Below are 20,309 nucleotides of genomic sequence, written 5' to 3'. Positions count from 1 at the left end.
AACTCACAGAGCTTCCTACTCTATGCCACATATTGTGCAAGGTACACTGCCTTCAAGTAGTCTTTCTTGGTCACCATTCTACACTACTCTTCATTCTAGGGAGTTTGAAAAGCCTGATGGTCCAATATCCTAGGCCACACATGCCCAAAGCAGCAGCTTCAGAATGGATGCGGGATGCTTCTGCTCCACTCTGAATGTGTCCTACAACATGGATCCGGAACAATCTCCAGGCATGTTGCACCTGCTTAGGAACGATTTCCCAGATTGGTGATATTGGCATGGTCTGATCGACCCAAGCACTTCCTCCTTCCTTTCCAGGCTAACACACTGAGAATGTACATCCCCCCTTGCTCCCTTTGCCTTCAGTTTCCAAACACCCTCCCCAAGAAGGCAAGCTTGGGTCCTAGGAAGAGGGGTAGTTAGAAAGACCTGCTCCCATGTCTTGGAGAGAAGAAGGAGACACAAACCAAGGGAACAAGAATCCAAGTGCTTCATATCTCTTTCATATAGCTCTTTTTGGACTACAGTGGTCTTCTATCTGTTCACCTGGTATACTCTGTCTTAAACATCATTTCTTAAGGAGACCTTACCTACCAAACTTATATTATTCTTCAGTGCCTGGTTCCTCCTCCATTATTAATCATCTCACTTTAATTTCCCATTTAATAAAGACTACTATTTATGTAAAGAGAGGAATTGTGGCCATGTTGGTAATATAGTTACCTGTCTCCAAGGCTTAAGATAAAGGCTAACACTTAGTCGTTGCTTACCTTAGTGAATTATTCCTTGAAAGAAAGTGAAACCGTTGCAGACAAGGTAAAAATCAGAGCCAACATTTATCAAGGACTTACAATGTGTTAAGTACTACTCCAGGTAATTTTATACATATAAAATCATTTAATCTCAAAAACAAAAACATGAGAAAGATATTATTGGTCCACAGTGCCATTCTGAAAATCTTGAGGATAAATTCCACGATTATATACATTAATATTTCTGCAGAAAAAAAGATGTGAATATTCAATCTCAGGAACAGACAAAAACAACACATTACTTCCTGTCTGATGATCATGAGCAAATGAGTTAAGGGGGGTGAGATGTTGCTGCCTAAGGGTTATGAAAAGTTTTTGGTTGTGAAAATATTTTGGATCTCATATTATGGATGAGAAATCTCAGGCACAGAACAGATAAGTAATATGAAGAGTACACAGTTGCTAAGTGGACCAGTGCTCTTAGCTATCTCCCAACACTGCCTCACCATTCGGTCTTCCCAGATGCCAATAGCAAAAGCTGAGTGGAGAAACCAACTGTCTCTTCTTAGACTCACATGTACCTCTAGGCAAGTGTATTTGGGAAAGGGAGAGGGCCACTGGGTACTAATAGAGCAGGGGAGGTGCATAAGCACCCTCTCCTTCATAACAATGGAGTATGATGAGCTTGCAAAAGGTTATATATATACATGGGAAACAATGACTGTACCTTAGCAAAACAATCATCGAATAATTTCAAGAATGCAGAGATCAGGCAGGCCAGAAATCAGACTGACATAATGTAAATTAGTGCCAGTTTTAGTTGTGATACTTTTTTATTCCTGGTATTTTAAGGTTAGATGCAACTGGATGAAGATAAATAATCCGTGAAACACAAAAATGGTCAGCAAGGTGCCCTTGTTTTTATCTATGGGTTCAAGTGAGGCTAACTTGTAGAATGTGGGTATCCATTTCCTTACATTATGACATTTAAAAGCATCCCAGTCCAACATTAAGTTCTCCATGGGAAAAATAAATGGGAGAATCAGTCAATGACAACATTAATAAAGTAAAAAGATTTGTCTTTTCCATATGAGATATAGCACATTTGAAAGCATAAAGCACACTGACAAATTCATATTTTGTAAGAACATTCAGATGTTGAATGACAAACCGCTCCATATGGCTGAACAGTTGGTCCTAAATTAAAATAATGGCACAAGGTGAAGGCAGTTTAGAAATAACATTAAAATCACTACATGCTGTACTAATGATGCGTGCAGCAGCTGTGGCTATAGGGTAGAGGCATCTTTGCTGATGCAAAAACCAACACTTTTGAGCAGCATCTATGTCAGCCCATGTGAAAGAGAGATGGGAAAACCATAACCAAAATGCAGGCAGAAGCAACAAGGGTAGATATAAAAAATAAATTGCTATTTAGATAAGTAGTAGTCAATAAACAAAGATTTCCAAGAAACCTAAAATAAATGCAAATAAAATGCGACCTTCATCTCACTACTGATTTCTCTTTATCCTCTAATCTTACTTTATGCCTAGATATCACAACAGAGAATAAGCTTTTCAGCAAATGTGGCATTCTTCACAGCCCACCAACACTGCAGTATTTTCATACTTCATATACATTCCTTGCAAACTATTTAAGGCAACTGCATCCTTGGCAGAAAGCTAAATTATGCAAGTGTGGATTTACCACAACATGATGTTGAATAAGATTAACTATTTTCATTTTCACCTGGTGAGGATTCTTTTCAGTACTTAATTCCTGTAACCCAGGATCTTTACATTTTATACCTATTAAGGAAAATGTGAAAAGGCAAATAATTTTGTTTCCAAGAACACAAGAAAGTAAAGCAGGTGGGAGACTGTATGGCATTCTAATCTTAGTTTTATAACATTCTAATGAACAACCAGAAAATGCCTTAATCTCGGAACAGAAAAAAAAAATGAGACAAATATTTCAACAGTGGTCCCTAACTAGAATTCAGATGTGCATTCTATACCATGTAGAATAGTGCTTTGGACAAGGTAATCCCTCAATAAATATCTGCTGAATGTATGTTTGAGAGAACAAATAAATGAATGAACTCTCAAAATCCCCTGTAGTGCCTAGCAAAATTCTTGTACAAAACTGGAAACCAATAAGTGTTTATCAAATTAAATTGATTTGCACACAGCCTTTGTGGCAGCTACAATGACTTGCAACTTAAACTAACTTTTTCTAAAGAATGCATGTTTTAAAACTGATGCTTTCCCATCCAGGATCCCCTGTAATATCCAAGCCATGCTTGTGGTCTCCTCAGACTGCTCCCAGCCAAGAAGCGAGCAGTGAAGAGCTATTTCTACCCAGCACGTTCCCTCTAACAGGCTCTGGGCCCATCAACCTTGACCAAGATGTTCTTAGAACTTCACTAGAGTCTGAGGCTCTTCCTATGCAATCTTCCTCCCTTCCATTCACAGGTGTCAGATCTGCATTGCAGTCTAAAGGCTCTTCCAGCTCTCTCTACCTTTTATCTCTCATGGGTATTGTCCCATATAAGTCTCCTTCAGCTCTAATTGCATCTTATGGTGTACCTCCCAGGGGACTAAACTGGCAAAGCTTTCCAATGGTTGTTGACTATTATCACAGCCACAGAAAGGATGAATCTGATTAATCTACATCTAGTGTAAATTAGTTAAGTTCTTGCTTTCTAAATGGGTGTCTTTTTATAATACCTAATTCTGCATTCCTCAGCTGACCAAATTTCCATGCTTCTTTTGGTTTACTTGGATGCATTTCCTAGTTTTATAAGGAAATAGCAAACTGATGACCAAATACACCTCATTTTTACATATCCTATACAAAATAATTTTGCATATGAAAAATTCTTAGTAAAATAAAATACATTAGAGAAATACCCTGACATGAGAACCCTTAGTAACGAAGAAAAAAAAAATCAGTCTGCCTTGTACCCTCTGTAAGGCTAGATGATAACCCCATTCTATATCCTACTTCCTGACAAGAGCCATTCAGGACTTAAGTTAGTCTTTAAAAAGTTCTAAGAAGTTACCTCCTAGGAGCAGGGATGAAGGCAGTCACGAACCCAAATCTATAATTCTATAAGCTGAGTACCTCTTTCTACCACCTAATCCTGACTTTCTAGTTTTACCCTTCTTATTATCAGGAAAAACATTTTCAGTTAGTCAATCTGTGATCTCTTCATCTTCTTTCATCTAAAATCAACTTGAGGCAGAGAAAAGGCATAGAAAAATTAGTTACATATTTAATATTCTATTTATGTAAATTAATCCGTTAATAACACTGAAGTTTGAGCTCATGGTGGTCTCCACAATATTGCTATACTGTTATTTCTGTCTGAAGTATTTCACCTGATTAATCTTAATATTATTGATTAAGTAGACACAATACTTTTTAAAACCCCCCAAAGAAATCTTTATTTACATGAAATCTCAAGGCCTCCCCACTGCTGGCTGGCTTGATGACTTGTACTTCCAATGTGTATGTTTATTATGTTTCTTTTTGTGATTATGAGTGAAAATGATATATTTTGGCACAGTTAATTTAACAAAAATGAAAAGTTTTACAAAAATATGTCTTGACATTCCTCTTACTGATTACTCGTGGGTAAGAGCTCTTAACCATGTGGTGGGGGAAGAAAGTCAACCCATAATGATGCTGAAAGATTCGCCTTACTGCTTTTCCCAGATGGCTCACCCTTCACTATTTATCTGAGAAAATAGAGTCTGTTTTGGGAAAAGTCTCTTAAAAGAACAAAATGGTTGAAGAAAGAAAAGGAACCACAGTAATCATGACCATAGCATGAAAAATTGCTACAAATAAGTCGCACATGTGGAAATCCTGAGCTTTCACTTCAGCTCACAGCCTGTGCCTTGCATTCCTCAGACACTTTCAGGGGCCTCTTTGCAAGATAAACTTTTTCTACTTAAAATCAGACATTTTTATTCTTTGAGAGCCAAAATTCAATATATGAATTCTCCTGTCAAAAAATAGATTTGTTTATTAAATTACCTATGTAGAAGAATGATTGCAACTGTTTGGCTAGTGCAAACTGGGATGTTAGCAAGCTTCCTGTTGCAGGTGGGATATCTTGCTGCTGTCTATGAACACAAAGGAAATATGATACTGTTCATTTACACCAAAGCAAGAGGCAAACCAAGAGCTCAAAGAACAGGTAACAGGATGGATAAATTGTAAACAGAGATCCTGCCCTCACCTTAGCACTATAGGTCCACCCCCACCTAAATATAGCAGTATACGATGAACACTTAAACTCCATTTCACACTTAGAACTGGAAGAAAAGATAATACAAATATTCTTAGAGAAAATCTACATGGAAAAAATAGATATAATAGGATAGGTGCTGTGCTAGTAAGTTGATAAGCAAGTGCTTATTTTTACTCTAAATTTAGAAACCCAATGAAGCATAACAATGCAATAAATCATTTCTTCCTATTCACAAATATTATAACTAATCAGACATATCAGTTGATCATGCCATACAATGCTCATCAGGCCTTCTCATATCACATGTGAAACATAGAAGAGCATTGTCTTAATTTGTCATTGCATTCAAACAAGGAAAAAAGGAAGCAAGGAAAAAAGGGTACGAGCTTGGTATTAACAGAGCTCCTAAGTCTGGAATTGAACCAATTTAACAAGTGTTTAGAGGATGCCTCCTACAGGTGACTATAGGTAAGTCTGGCGCTCTTGTTTTTAAAAGGGTGGGGGGAAAAATAAATCCATAAATATCTCAAAGTAGACCCCAAGTACAATTGAGGACAAAGTGCCAAGAAGATTCAAGTAGGAAAGGATGATATTTGGCTGTGGAAGAACCAGACCGGTTTCATGAAGATGAACTGTACCTTCCAAAAGAATGTTGTACAGGAAGAGTGAGTTCAGGCAGCAAGGACAGCTGAGCAAGGTCCTGAGGCCTCAAGAGACCCTTTCCACCTCTTTCCCTTGCCCCTGCTTCAACATGAGGTCATTGTTGGGGACAGGAAGCCAGGTTAACATCCCTGTTATATTACCAGCGCCTTTCCACAAAGAAGTCTGTGTCTTCTGCCATTCCTCTATTTTTAAAAAGATTATTCTAACAACAACAATAGCAATATATATGTGTATATGTATACACACATAATATATAAACACAATTACACACACACACACATATACATAAACAAAAACAAAAGGAAAAAGGACACCAAATGCTACTACTTTCTCTACTTGGCTTAAGAAATTTTCTCTCCAGAAATAAGTTATAAAATTCTGGTATCCATGTTTTAAACAAATCTTTTAATTATATATATATATATATATATATATATATATATATATATATATAGCATTAAATCTAATATATATATTAGAGTAGCACACATACATAAGTGGATTAAAGGGGACATTATATATTATTAACTTGTTTCTTTAATATCTTGGTATCTTTTTAGGATGGTATCAAAGTGAGAAAGTTAACAATGGTGCTACTTCTTTGAAATGCCCATGGAAATTCTGACTTACTGAACATTCTTGCAAACCTTCTGAATTTATCAGCAGAAAGATAACCAAGAAAGTTCTCATCAAAAATGTTTCAGAACACTGCATCTAGATCCACACTTTCAAATACAGAAGCCACTAAAATAGTTGACTCTTTTAAATTAAAAGTTAAGTTAATTAAATATAAATAAAAAATTCAGTTCCTCAGTCACACCTGAAGGGCTCGATAGCCACATGTGGCTATTCACTACTACACTGCACATCACAGGTATAAACATTTCCATCCTTGCAGAAAGTTCTGTGGAACCAAGCCCATAGTGAATAAGCCTAGGATTTGTATTTCATGTGGCTGAAGAATGGAAGTTAGTCACATAGGCCTCACAGGTGACCAATAGAAAATAAAAATAAAAACCCCCCAAATCTAAATGGCGCCCTCTGTGCCAACATGAGCCACACATTTATGGCACTTGTGAGTTACTCTGAACCCAGACAGCCTCCGGATTTTGGTATTAGAGGCACCAGAGAGCAGACAGACTCAGCTTCCCAGAATCCCTGCACTTACTGGCTGTTTCCTGCATGTGTCCTTCAGTCATAATTAGCAAAGTGTGGGTAATTTTACTAACATATGTTTCATAGGTCAAAGTCACAGTCTTGTGCTCTCTCTCAGGTTAATATCTGTGACTGTAGAATAGTATTCAATTGAATGCAACTGAATTGAATAAATGTACTAAAGTTTATTTAACCATAAACCCATTGAAAGACATTTAAGCAGCTTTGAGTATTTTGCTTTCATAAATACACTGCAGTGAATGCTCACATAGAGAAATCTCTGATATATTCAGGCTGTAATTCCATAGGGCAAAATGCCAGAAGCAATTTTGCTGAGTTATAAGGATATGAACATTTGTAATTTTAATAGATACTGCAAATTACCTTTCTAAAGAGTTATATCAATTTATTCTCCTTCTAATAGTATGGTAAATCCCCTTTTATCCACACTATTCCCATCACTGGATATTATCTGTCTTATTACTTTTTGCCAATATGATGGGTTTTATTTGCTGTTTCTTCATCATTAATGAGGCTAAGGATCTATTTACATGTTAATTGGCAATGTGAAGATCCATAAGTTGTCTTTTCAGGGCATTTTTTTTATGTGTTGCCATTTTATTTATTGATATTTATAGACTAGTTTGCCTTGCAGTTGAGTTGTAGGAAGTACTGGTTTACTGATGTTACTTTTCATTTTATATGCAACAATATCTATCTTCCTTGAGCGACCCCCTCTTACCCAATTCTCTTTACCACTGTGTTTACTTGGTTTTACATGTCTTTTGCCATCAGTTTTTATATAGTCAAATCTGACTCTATCAGTCTTTTAAGACTTGGAGTTTTTAGGTCTCTCTTGTTTCCCTACTTTAAAATCTTTCTGCATTTTCTTTTAAATCTTTAATATTTTCTTTTTTACATATCAAACTATAATCTATATGGTATCTATTTTTGTATATGGTCAGAGATAAACTCCAACTTAATTTTCTTACAAATAGCCAAATGTTTCAGTACCATTTTCTGGAAAAATCATTTTTTCTCCATTGATTTGAAATATCACATTTATTGTATATTCATGTCTTATAAATAATTTAACCTATTTCTGGACTCTTATTTTAATTAACAATTTACCTACACTATTCTCTCTTTTAAACTGCAAAAATCACATGGACTTGAGGAAATTTAGGGTTATAATTCTAATGAAATGCCCTATCTTCATCAATCAAGGCCAGAGACAGTGACTAGGCAAACATGGATTTAGGGGTTACCATATGATTTACAGTCTAACCCTGTCACCAGATCTGATATAACCTCCTCAATAGCAGCACTATATTCGAACATGACAGACACTACAAAAATATCTGTTGAATGTACTAATGTATAACAGTGAGGTTCAGCTGACACAGATAAAATATATAATTTACAAGTCAATCTGATCAATGTCAAGTTCAACTTATTAACAATAAATTCTAGAAAGGACAAATGGTAATTTGTATTACTGAAAGAATACAGCAACTTCACTGTAGTTATTAAAACAGCACATCTCCTTTTTAAATTTTGTTCCAGTGTATTTGACAGACTCTCTCCCACTTTCCAAAAGAACTGTAACATTCCTCTTATTCTCCTCTCAAATCTCCCACCAGAAAAAAACTTTCACATTTTCCCACTACACTACCATACCTTTGCCCTCCCTCTAATTAGAATAAAAGGCCTTGGTTAGGTCAAACCCTCCCAGAAAGAATAAATCCCAATATCTTTTCATAGCCTATAAAGTTGTGATCTGAGCCCTGCCTATCTATCCAACTCTATCTCTCACCACTAAATCATTCACTCTTTTCCAGCAAAAATAAATGGACTATGAATAAGTGAATAAATATAATGGTGCCTTGCTATGCTTCACGAACACATCAATCTAATTTCCACCTCAGGATCTTTTGTCTAGTTCTTCCTTCTGCTCCGTAACATTGTTATCTGCAGAGCATAGTTCCTGTTTCATTTAAGTCTCTGCTCCAAAGTTAACTTCTATTGTTTAATCCTGCTTTATCTTCCTTCATAGTACTTAATACTATCTTAAATTCTACCGCATGTTTAATATTAAATACCTTTTTATTTTATTTTTTAAATATTTATTTTTTAGTTATACTTGGACACAATACCTTTATTTATTTATTTTTATGTGGTGCTGGGGATCAAACCCAGGCCCTCACACATGGGAGGCGAGCGCTCTACTGCTAAGCCACAACTCCTGCCCCTTTTTAAATTTTTTTAATATTTTTTAGTTGTAGATGGACACAATACCTTTATTTAATTAATTTATTTTTGTGTGGTACTGAGGATTGAACCCAGAGCCTCACACATGCTAGGCAAGCCCTCTACCACTGAGCCAGAACCCCAACCCTATCAAACATCTTAACTAAGGTGTAAGCTCTATGAAAGCATGGATCTTTTTTTTTTTTAATCCTCAGAATTTTGAACAATGCCTAGCATAGTAAGTACTCATTGAATACTTGCTGAGGAAATGAGTAAACAAATGGGTACAGATCTGACTATCTGACTAACTGACCCTGGCTTAAAACACAATCCAAATGGACAGAGCTGTTCCTGAGCACTACTCACTTTTCGCTGTTTCACAGAATCCAATTTTATGAGCCAATATGAAGCCACTTTTGTTTTATGATACTTCCAGTTATCGATGATCTGTTTGGGGGAAGAAACATTAAGAATTTATTCTAGAATGTTCATTGAAAACAATACATGAAAAATAAAGGGGTGAAAGACAATTTTATTAATTAATTTCTGGGATGAAAGCAATATAATAACACTCATAATAAAGAATGACAACTTTCAGAAAAAGACATGTGTGAAGACCTACAACATGAGGTACAGAAAGTATTTGAATCCACAGCTGTCTCTTCTTGTTGTACCAATAACACAATCTACAATGAGTGGAAAGCAGAAGTCTTCAGGCACATATGTTTTGGGAAGAAATCCAAGACATAGATTTTTCTATCTTTATTCCCCAGGCTGTAATAACCACATCATCCATAGTAATAGAATATTGAATAATACATTAGAAGGCAGCTTATATTTAATTAGGATTCTGCTATCTCTTTCTTTTGTATACATCTACAGAATTTCTAAATATATAGCCTAATAATATATACTATAGCAAACAGATTAAATAAGTGCATATAGTGAACATGTAGCAATCTTATGTCAACTATTAATTATATAAACCTTTATAGGTTCTTTATAGAACAGTCACATTAGCCACAGATATTAGCTCTACTCTATGACTGTCTAGTTTTCTTCTGATTCAAAGCAGCAAAATATAATTAATATCTCTAAGAAATACATAAAATGATAAGTGTCTAGGACAAAGTCATTGGCTTTACTTAGAAAAGAACTTGATTGAATAAGATAGCATACATAAATAAAAATATATCTACCATAATACGTTACTGCCAGTGTCTATTTTTCTTCCTTTTTCTTTTATGTAATATGTATCACCTCACTTCAAACAAGATGCCATTTTAGTAATATATATCAACAAAATGCATAATATTTGGGGTTTATAATTTGTAATTATGTCATAATTACTAAATATAAATTGTTATTGTGTATTTTTTTAAACCAAAGAAGATTTTTTCATTGTTTTTTGTTTTTGTTTGTATATGCTTGCTTTAGGCCTAAAATAATGCTAAAAATTTTAAAAAGGCCAAGTGTGGATTTTTAGTCTACAGTTGACCACTAGATGGTGCCTAGTTCTCTGTAAAAACCAAAACATCCCCCTCCCCCACACCCCTTTCCCCCAACAAGAGGATACCAGCAAACAATGTTTCATTACAGAGGAATTATCTAAGAATAACCATTTGAAAAGCATGCTTGAATAAAGAAATGGAAACTTGAGTGACAAAATGCTATTTCACCAAAAATATCTTAATAACTTTGACCTTTCATGAATGAGATGTTAAGTCGACTCTCAAGTGTTCAGGATTCTTTGCCATTTTATAATGGTCCACTAGATGGTGCAAATGTGCATGTAAAAAGAAAAACACAATTCAGCATACGCTATTTCAAAATTTGACCAAAAACTGTGAAACTCAAAATGTCTTTTTATGTCAGGGCCCCCCTTTTTTCATCACATCTCAGATCTAAATTTTAATAAAAGATTTTAATGTGATATTTCTTTAATCACTAGGAATAATAATTATTTAATGCTAATTATTTTTACTCGATGAAAGTCTTATTAAAATAGGACTATATACTGAGCATTGTTGATTATAAATGAGGTCTTGCTGTTCCTGAATCATAATAATTAAAATAATTCCCTATATTTTGTAAAGCTTCTAGAAGCTGAAAAGAAGCTCAATTAATTTGGGTATGTCATTGAGATATAATGCTACCAGTAAATAAATTTTACTATTCAAGAATAAATAAATGCTCCTTGATATTTTAAATATATCAAAGACTCACATCTTCTATCAGAAGTTCTGATTCTGCATCTGACTTTCCTGGAAACCGGATCCTCATGTCTTTGAGAACAAATAAGGTCTGACTTGTTAAATCTTCGTCTTGTTCTTTTGTTTTCAGTTGCCGCAAAGTCTCACTCTTAAATTTGAAAGAATACAGATATTTGGAGGGGGTCTTATTTCATTGTGCCAGTATAATCTGAAAGATATTTCTAGGTAAAAATGATGCACTTTTAATTGAAAAATAATAATAAAAGGAAAAATATAATTTTTATATTTACAAATTCTTGTCATTAAATGGATATAAATATCAAGGGTAGCTTTCATGTTTCTACATGGTTATGTTTTATTTTACTCAAAGAACTAAAATAAAAATATGAATAATTAAAAATGACTTCCTGGTCAGTTTCATTTGCTACATATACCTTAGACAACTGTGAATTAGAAAAAATATTCAGTCATCATCGCCAAAAGAAATTCATCTTCTCTTTGGAAACAACAACATTAAATAAATAAATGAACTAATTAAATCCCTGGTCTATATGAAGGTACTTGGTTACAAAATAAATTCACTGACTTATTTAATTCTAAATTTATGGAATTCACACTAAAGAGAGAATGTTGTGTGTTAATTTATATATTCATAATAAACAACATATATATTCAATATAAACAATATTGTACTTTGCTCTAAGAAGCACTAACATATATGTTATAAGCAAGATTGTTACCTTAAGTGCGCTAAGGAGAACTTATCAATATTTTTTCAATCTATTAAATCAATAGTCCTGGTAAGTGAAATTTTCTATATAACAAATTTTTCGAAATTTACAGACAGACTCCATAACATACTACAAAACCATACATTCACTCAGATGATTTTCAACAATATTATTCTACTACATCAGCAAGTAGAAAATAAAATAATGCTATTCTCAGTTTCATCTTTGAGTTCTGTGATAAAGTCTGTATTTTAAAAGTCCATTCTAAGTTGTAGCCTAAAATAGATGAGTAACTCCAATGCCAGGAGGTCATGAATTGAACTACAGAAAGGATCTGAGGCTCAACCTGTTCTCCTTGAAGCAGATTCCCTTTGCCACCAAGATTCAGAGCACAGTCTGAAATCCTGAAAAGGCAAAGCAGATGACTTACCACCTCAGAGTCGGCAGAGTTGGCTTCATTACCAGGAGGGAGCTGTTTCATGTAGGAGGAAGCACGATTTAAGGAATGTGACCGAGATGCTGAAGTTGGCCGTGATATTGATATCACTTGTTGAGCAGAAACAGGACGAATGTCCCCCATGGGAGGTGAGTGAGTAGAGATGGACCGAGGGCAACTGACTGACCGCCTCATGGAATCTATCAATGATGGAAAAGAGGGTAGTAGTGGTGTAAGTAGAAGTTTCCCCCTGTAGCAAGTCTTTATAAATCAAAGATCAAACTAGGTGGCAGTAGAGTGGCGGTAAATGTCAAAGCACAGACATCATCATGAAAATATAAATTTGGAGTTGCTTCTTAAATTTAAACAACGAATTTGGTGTAGAACCTCACTAGTGTGCAAAGAATGGCTCTTATGGGATAACACTATAAACAGTACTTTAATGTTATGTTCTCAAAACATTACATAAAAGAACTAGAAGAAAGGAAATTAACAGTGATGGAGCACCTTCTATAGGCCAGGTATATCATGCTCACAGAAGTCCTCTGAAGAAAATAATCCTAATGACCCAAAGGCTAAGAGACACACACCAACATGGTGGCAAGCTCAGGCTTAAATCTTTACCTATCCAAATCCAATGGCCTCCCTCTTTCTATAATATCATGATATGCCATCTACCATTCTTGGGACAAGACTGGTCACTTATTAGAACCTAGGCATAAGCTAGAGATTGAATATTATTATAAGATTTGTAGGAAGGACAGGAAAGGAGTCTAGAAAACACTCAGGATAAATATGTAAGTTAGAGAATATAGGCCCTTGAAGAAAAAAAATAAAGCAGAAGAAAAACATAAAGATTATTCTAATGGAATTTAAATATATAATTGGTTATTGTAAAATAATACTAAACAATCTTATTTAAAGAAGTGAATTAAAAAATAGATTGTATTTCAATAGTTAAAATCTAAATGAAGAAAACATATGGATTTATAGAATTGTTACCAGAACAACTATTCAGGGGAAAAAAAAAAACAGAATATCTTCCTCCAATGTACACTGAGAATATATAAGAAAGAGATCCAATTGTTCCTGATAAAATGTGCCTATTGACTCTGGGAAACAGACTATCACTCACTACTATCAATATTTTTTAAATCTCTTTTTAATTCATCTGTTCTGTATAACCTCTGTTTCATTTAGTCTGTCTCTCTTCTCTCTGCCCCACCTCCCCTTGGGGAATATATCAATCTTCATTAATTAAATAATTTTATGAAATCAGTCAAAATACCCAAATATTTCTCTTTGTTAGGAAAACTATCCCATTCACAGTAGCCTCAAATAAAATAAAATACTTGGGAATCAACCTAACAAAAGAGGTGAAGGAACTCTACAATGAAAACTACACAACACTGAAGAAAGAAACTGAGGAAGACCGGAGAAGATGAAAAGACCCCCCACACCTTGTTCTTGGATAGGCAGAATCAACATTATCAAAATGCTATACATGCTGGCGGGACTGCAAATTGGTGCAGTCACTATGGGAAACAGTATGGAGATTCCTCAGAAAACATTTGACTCACTTGAAATGGAATCACCCTTTGACACACTCTGAAGTATATACCCAAAGGATTTATTTACAGTGATGCAGCCATACCAATGTTTATAGCAACTCAATTCCTAATGGCTAACCTATGGAACCATCTGTTGCCCTTCAACAGATGAATGGATAATGAAATACTGGTAAATATGCACAATGAAATATTAAACAGCCTTAAGAATGAATGAAATTATGGCATTTGCCAGTAAATGGATAAAACTGGAGAATATTATGCTAATCAAAATAAGCCAACCCCAAAGAATCAAAGCCCAAATGTTTTCTCTGAGATGCAGATGCTAATTCAAAATAAGTTTCGGGGAGAGAATAGAGGTATTTTGGACTAGACAGAGCGGGGTAAACAAAGGGGAGGGGTTATGGGTATAGGAAGGATAGTAGAATGAATCAGATATTATGATCCTACATGCGTATATGATTATACAACTTGTGTAACTCTACATCCTGTACAACCAAGAGAATGAGAAGTTATACTCCATTTATGTATGATGTGTCAAAAATGCATTCTACTGTCATGTATAACAAATTAAAACAAATAAAAAAGAATTTAAATGGTCATACCACCAAAAGCACTACACAGATTCGACCCAATTCCCAACAAAATTCCAATTACATTCTTCATAAAAATAGAAAAGGCAGTCATGAAATTCATCTAGAAAAATAAGAGGCCCAGAATAGTCAAAGCAATCCTTCCTGAGAAAAGTGAAGCAGGAGGCATCACAATCTCAGACCTTACATTATACTACAGAGTGACAGTAATAAAAAACAGAATGATACTGACACCCAAACAAGCAAGAACACCAATGGAACAGAATAGAAGACCCAGAGACAATACAGAAATACAGTTATCTCATACTTGATAAAGGCACAAAAAAAAAATGAACATTGAAGAAAAGATAGCCCCTTCAATGAAGGTGCTGGGAAAACTGGAAATTCCTATGTAGCTGTATGAAATTTAACCCCTTTCTCTTACCCTGTATAAAACTCAACTCAAAGTGGATCAAAGTTCTAGGAATTAGACCAGAATCCCTACACATACTAGAAGAAAATGTATGCCCAACACTCCAACATGTTGGCTCAGGAACTGACTTCCTTAACAAGACTCCTACAGTTCAAGAAGTAAAATCAATAATCAGTAAATGGTATGGCACTAAACTTAAAAGCTTTTTCACAGCAAAGGAAACAATCATGAATGTAAAGAGAGAGCCTATGGAATGGGAAAAAAGTCGTTGCCACCTGCACCTCAGAGAGAGTGTTAACCTCTAGGATATATAAAGAATTTAAAAAGCTTAGCACCAAAAAAAAAAAAAAAAAAACAGTCAATTAAATGGGCGAATGAACTGAACAGATACTTCAAAGAAGAAGAAAAAAGAATGGTTAACAAATATATGAAAAAATGTTCAACATCTCTAGCAGTTAAAGAAATGCAAATTAAAACTACACTGAGATTTCATCTCACTCCAGTCAGAATGGCAATTATCAAGAATGCAGCAACAATAAACGTTGGTGAGACTGTGAAGAAGGTACACTCATACATTGCTGATGAGACTGCAAATTGGTGCAACCACTATGGAAAGCCAGATGGAGTTTCCTTAAAAAAAAAAAAAAAAAAAACTAGGAATGGAACTACCATTTGACCCAGCTTTCCCACCCTTTGGTATATATCTAAAGGGTTTAAACTCAGCTTACTGGAGTGATGCAGACATATCAATATTTATAACAGCTCAATTCACAATAGCTAAGCTATAGAACCCAATCTAGGTGCCCTTTAGCAGATGAATGCATAAAGAAAATGTGGTATATGTGGTACCAGGGAGTATTACTCAGCCATAAAGAATTACTTTATGACACTTGCAAGTAAATGGACAGATTTAGAGATTATCATGCTAACTGAAATATGCCAGCCCCCAAAAAGCCAAAATTCAAATTTTTCACTGATATGTGGATGCTAATCCACAATAAGAGGGGAGAAGGGAATAATATATTCAGTAGATTAGATAAAGGGGAATAAAAGAAAGGGAGGAGAATAGGGAAAGGAAAGACAGCAGAATGAATCCAAAATAAATTTCCCTTGTACATATATGAATACACCATAGTGACTCCCACCATTATGTACATCCATAAGAGCGGAGACCTAATTAAAACAGTATATATTCCATGCTTGTATAATTATATCAAAATGAATTCTACTGTCAGGTTTTGCTTAAAAGAACCAATAAAATAAATTAATTAACAAAGCACATTGCTTTTGCTGGGTGCAGTGATACACATCTGTAATCCCTATGATTTGGTGGCTGAAGCAAGAGAATGGCAAGTTCAAGGCCAGTCTCAGCAACTTAGTGAGACCCTCAGCAATTCAGTGAGATCTTGTCTCAAAATTTTTAAAAAAATTAAGTTCTGGGGATGTAGCTCAGTGGTTAAAAAAGCCCCTGAGTTCAATCCCCAGTACTAAAAAGAAAAAAGAAAAAAACCAGCAAAACACATTGCTTCTAGAGAATAAACATGTAAGGAATATACCACTACTGGTCAGCCCATCTTTCTTTGTTTTTACAAAGAATTGGACATATTTAGTATATACAAAGAACAAGCTTCTACTAAGAAAATATCCCAAATCATTTCCTAGTAACTACACTAGAGTCCTGATCACTTAACCTCAGAGGTTAAGGGGATGGTGTGGATGTGTATAATTTGTCACAAAGCAGAGAGAAAGTACTACAAATTCCCATTGTTCATCTGCAAACACAGAAAATTCATACAGAAAAACTAAAACAGTTGGACACTCCAATGATACTTGGTAAATTAACAAAAAATGGTTGTAACTTCCACAAATTATGTAAGGAAAGTATTTTATATAGTTTTTTTATGTGATTACCTCAGATTAAACCAAAACACAGCCCTCTGAAACCATTACAAATCTGAACTTCCCAAGTTAACTATAGTGTTACATATGATAGGATTATGTCTTGGTCATTTGCATCACTTCAGTGACAAAACTCAAGGAGAATTTGTTGGTACAATTTATAAGATTAAAGAGAATATAAAACAAGGTGAAACCCTTGTTATAATTCCTAATGAGTATAAAAGAAAATACAACTAATAAGGAAAAAGATTTGTAACTGAATTGGGCTAGTTTAAAATGAACATTTAACAGACACTAGTATGGCAATATGTAAATCAGTGGAAGTGTAACCGATGTGATTCTGCAATCTGCATATGGGGTAAAAATTGGAGTTCATAACCCACTTGAATCAAAGTGTGAAATATGATATGTCAAGAATTATGTAATGTTTTGAACAACCAACAATAAAAATTTTTTAAGAGGAAAAAAAAGTTGTAAAAAGTTAAAAAATAAATGTTTGAGATATAAAAATAAATAAATAAATTAAATAAAATGAACATTTATATTCAAAACATTTTTATTCAAAACATTTTTTTAAAACCCCATACCCTGTTTTAGTACACAACTGTACTTATTTCAATTTTTGATCTATTGGTCTGAGAACCAAAAAGAATTTCAGAGTTTATAAAAACCCCAGCAATTTTTTTTCTCTACCTTTCCTTTACCCCTCACTAGTTGATGTTGGTATGGATAGACAATTAGCTAGTAGGAGCAGCTGGCAAAAACTGACAACACTTGGGCAGGAAAATGTCAACTTCCAAAACAGAAACGGAGGCTTTTAACTGAAGACACATTGAAAGTACTTAAGGAATCCTTAAGAAAAAAAGGAGGTAGAATAGCTTACAAACTCTGGAAGAGGTGGTCGGTGAACACCCCTTAAACAAGTGATATAGAACATAACACATTATTTCCAAATATACAAATGCTCAAAGAGCAGTCGTAGGATGTAACTTTCTGGAATAATTTGGAAGTAAAATTAAGACCATTCCTCTAAAATCTATTCTTCATTCCACATGGATTTTGCCATAATCATGGAAGGCCAGTTTGGAGATATCCATATTATTAGAGACTTAACATATTAAGCCATTGCTGGAGATCAACAAAGGCTCACAATTCTGTTACAGCATGACTGAACACGTCCCTTTAAAAGAACCCTTCAACTTGGAACACTAGGCAAACAGTGCATACTGGAACATAATCACATATCAAAGACAGGTGTTAAAAATAAAGTCCTGGATTGGAGGCAGGTCAGTTATGTTGGACATCTGTGGATGAAAGAAGAATCACAAGGACAGTAGAGGGCACTCGGGATAGAATAAGGACAGGAGAAAGGGAAATGTGAAGAAAAAGAAAAGAGAAAAGGAAACAGAAAGAAAAGGAGACTGAGAAGTTGGTTGGGTGCTTTCCTAAATATTTCCTATGCACCAAAAGCCCTGACTTTAGTGCTTACCTGTGATGAAAATAGGAGGGAACAAAACTTCTACTATTTCACAATTGTGTGGCTCACAGATACATTCAAGTGAATTGCCTAGAGGGATACATACAGTTTAAAAAATAGGTGGTGGTATCAAACAAAGAGGGTGACAGGAGAGGGGGAAGTGGAAAATGACTACATGGGTTTTAAAAAGCCATAACCAGCAGATGAGTCATCAGGCACATTTTGAAAGACCCATTCAAAACTGCAATACTTAAAAGCCATGAAATATAGATGGGTGGATCCTTAAGGTAAGCCTATTGTTTTCTATTTGCAGAACCTGACAGGGCTTGATGGATGTATATGCCCAAGTCTAGGTAGGGAAGGAAATGGGGTAGAATCCAGGTCTCCTCACACACAAGGGTTCATTTGGTCCAAGGACCTTTTATTGAGTTTAATGAATTCAACTCCCTAATTCTTCATATATTTAGTTAACTTGAAAGAAAATGACTTACTGGATTGTTGAACTAATTTGCAGTGGTTGGAGTGCTTAAGATCATATGGAACTTGCTCTTCATCTCCTTTCTTATTTTGGTATTCTTCATTTTCCTCAGATTCTGAGGAGCTGCCGCTACTCTCATAACTGCTGTCGCTGCTGCAATACTTCTGCTTTTTCATTACCTCGGAACTCTCTGGCATAGAACATAGAGGCTGAAACAGAGGCAAATGTGTTATTCTGCTAGAATTTTTTAAAAGGCTCATTAACATGATTAGTTGCTATTTTTAATTTCCCCTTCGCTTGCTGCTTTTCACTGAAGGCTACTGCTGTAGATTGCTCAGCCTACAGAGCACTCACTGATTGTCGTTCCCGCAAAATACGCTTTCTTAAATAATATAGCTCAGTCATGAAAAATGTTTCTACGTGATCATAACAAAGACCAGAAGTATCTGTAAACAAGAATAAAAAAAGGGAAAACGTGATAGAAAGATATCAAAATCACAAAGGTAATTGGCTTTTCTTCATTCCATGTGGAGTCACTCAATAAATGTGGGGGTGGAGGGAGAAAGGCTGCAAAGGAAGAAGAACAAAGACAGCACAAAGCAACAACCAGAGAAGCCTCTATAAGTAAGGCCACATCTTAAAACAGAGCCCTAGGCACAACAAGGAGCAAGGTACTAATTTGCTGTGGGTGATATTCGTTAGTCTTGGTGCTGGGAATTGATCCTGGTGCACACTAAGCACACACTCTACTACTGAGCTATAACCCCTGACCCTTTTCATATATAAAAATGAAAAGTTTTAGCTAATTATCTATTTCCCAAATGGGTCATGAATACCTCATGTCTCTTCTCGGAGGTCTCCTTACTTTGGCAATCCCAGTCTGGCCATAAGGGAATCACACTTCTTTTTATTGTCAGTGCTACAGCTTACAAAATGATAATAATGTGAAGATCAGTTTGACATGGAGATTTTTAGATGGGACCTAGGTCGAAGGGTAGGTAGATCTGTAGAGACTTAAAGCGTCCTCTTAGTATGTTTCAGAATCTCATCAGAATCACTTGTTTCCCATCCTCCCAATCAATGAGTTTCCAAAGAGGCCAGCTGAAGTTACAGAAAAAGGCATGGGACAACATCACTTCAGAACGAATGCACAGGACCGAGAACAGGACCATTCTGTGATGCAGTCTTAACAGACAATTTGTTACAGACACACTTTGCCTCCTATTCCTCTGGGAGAGGTTCCTGCCATTGCATAGAGGCTTGTGTTAAATCAAACAAAGAGGTTTTGATGTTAGCATACATGATAATGAAATCCTTGCATACCATGGGATTTCACTGAAAAGAAGTATATTCTCCAGTGTAATCGTGTAGGATAAAAGACAGAGAAATGGCACTTCGTGAAGTGCCTGGAATACATAGT

At 35.2% G+C, this 20,309-nt stretch overlaps 1 protein-coding gene across 5 annotated transcripts in view; it reads right to left on the bottom strand.

The window, feature by feature from the left end:
- Ttll7 (tubulin tyrosine ligase like 7) overlaps positions 1-20,309 on the bottom strand; it is a 144,083-nt gene that overhangs the window by 25,624 nt on the left and 98,150 nt on the right. For 4 of the 5 annotated variants that reach the window (XM_076863649.1, XM_076863650.1, XM_076863652.1 and 1 more), the window contains 5 exons: positions 18,903-19,098; positions 18,424-18,501; positions 12,457-12,662; positions 11,309-11,443; positions 9,449-9,529 (listed from right to left, as the gene is read on the bottom strand). In XM_076863649.1, the coding sequence (XP_076719764.1) occupies positions 9,449-9,529; positions 11,309-11,443; positions 12,457-12,662; positions 18,424-18,501; positions 18,903-19,098 (696 nt within the window). The remainder of the gene's footprint in view (positions 1-9,448; positions 9,530-11,308; positions 11,444-12,456; positions 12,663-18,423; positions 18,502-18,902; positions 19,099-20,309) is intronic. The other variant, XM_076863651.1, reaches the window with a different exon arrangement.

This window comes from Callospermophilus lateralis, chromosome 7, assembly GCF_048772815.1.
Source record: "Callospermophilus lateralis isolate mCalLat2 chromosome 7, mCalLat2.hap1, whole genome shotgun sequence".
Lineage (NCBI taxonomy): Eukaryota > Metazoa > Chordata > Mammalia > Rodentia > Sciuridae > Callospermophilus > Callospermophilus lateralis.
Note: the sequence above shows the minus strand (reverse complement) of the source record. Positions and strands in the feature narration are given on the sequence as shown.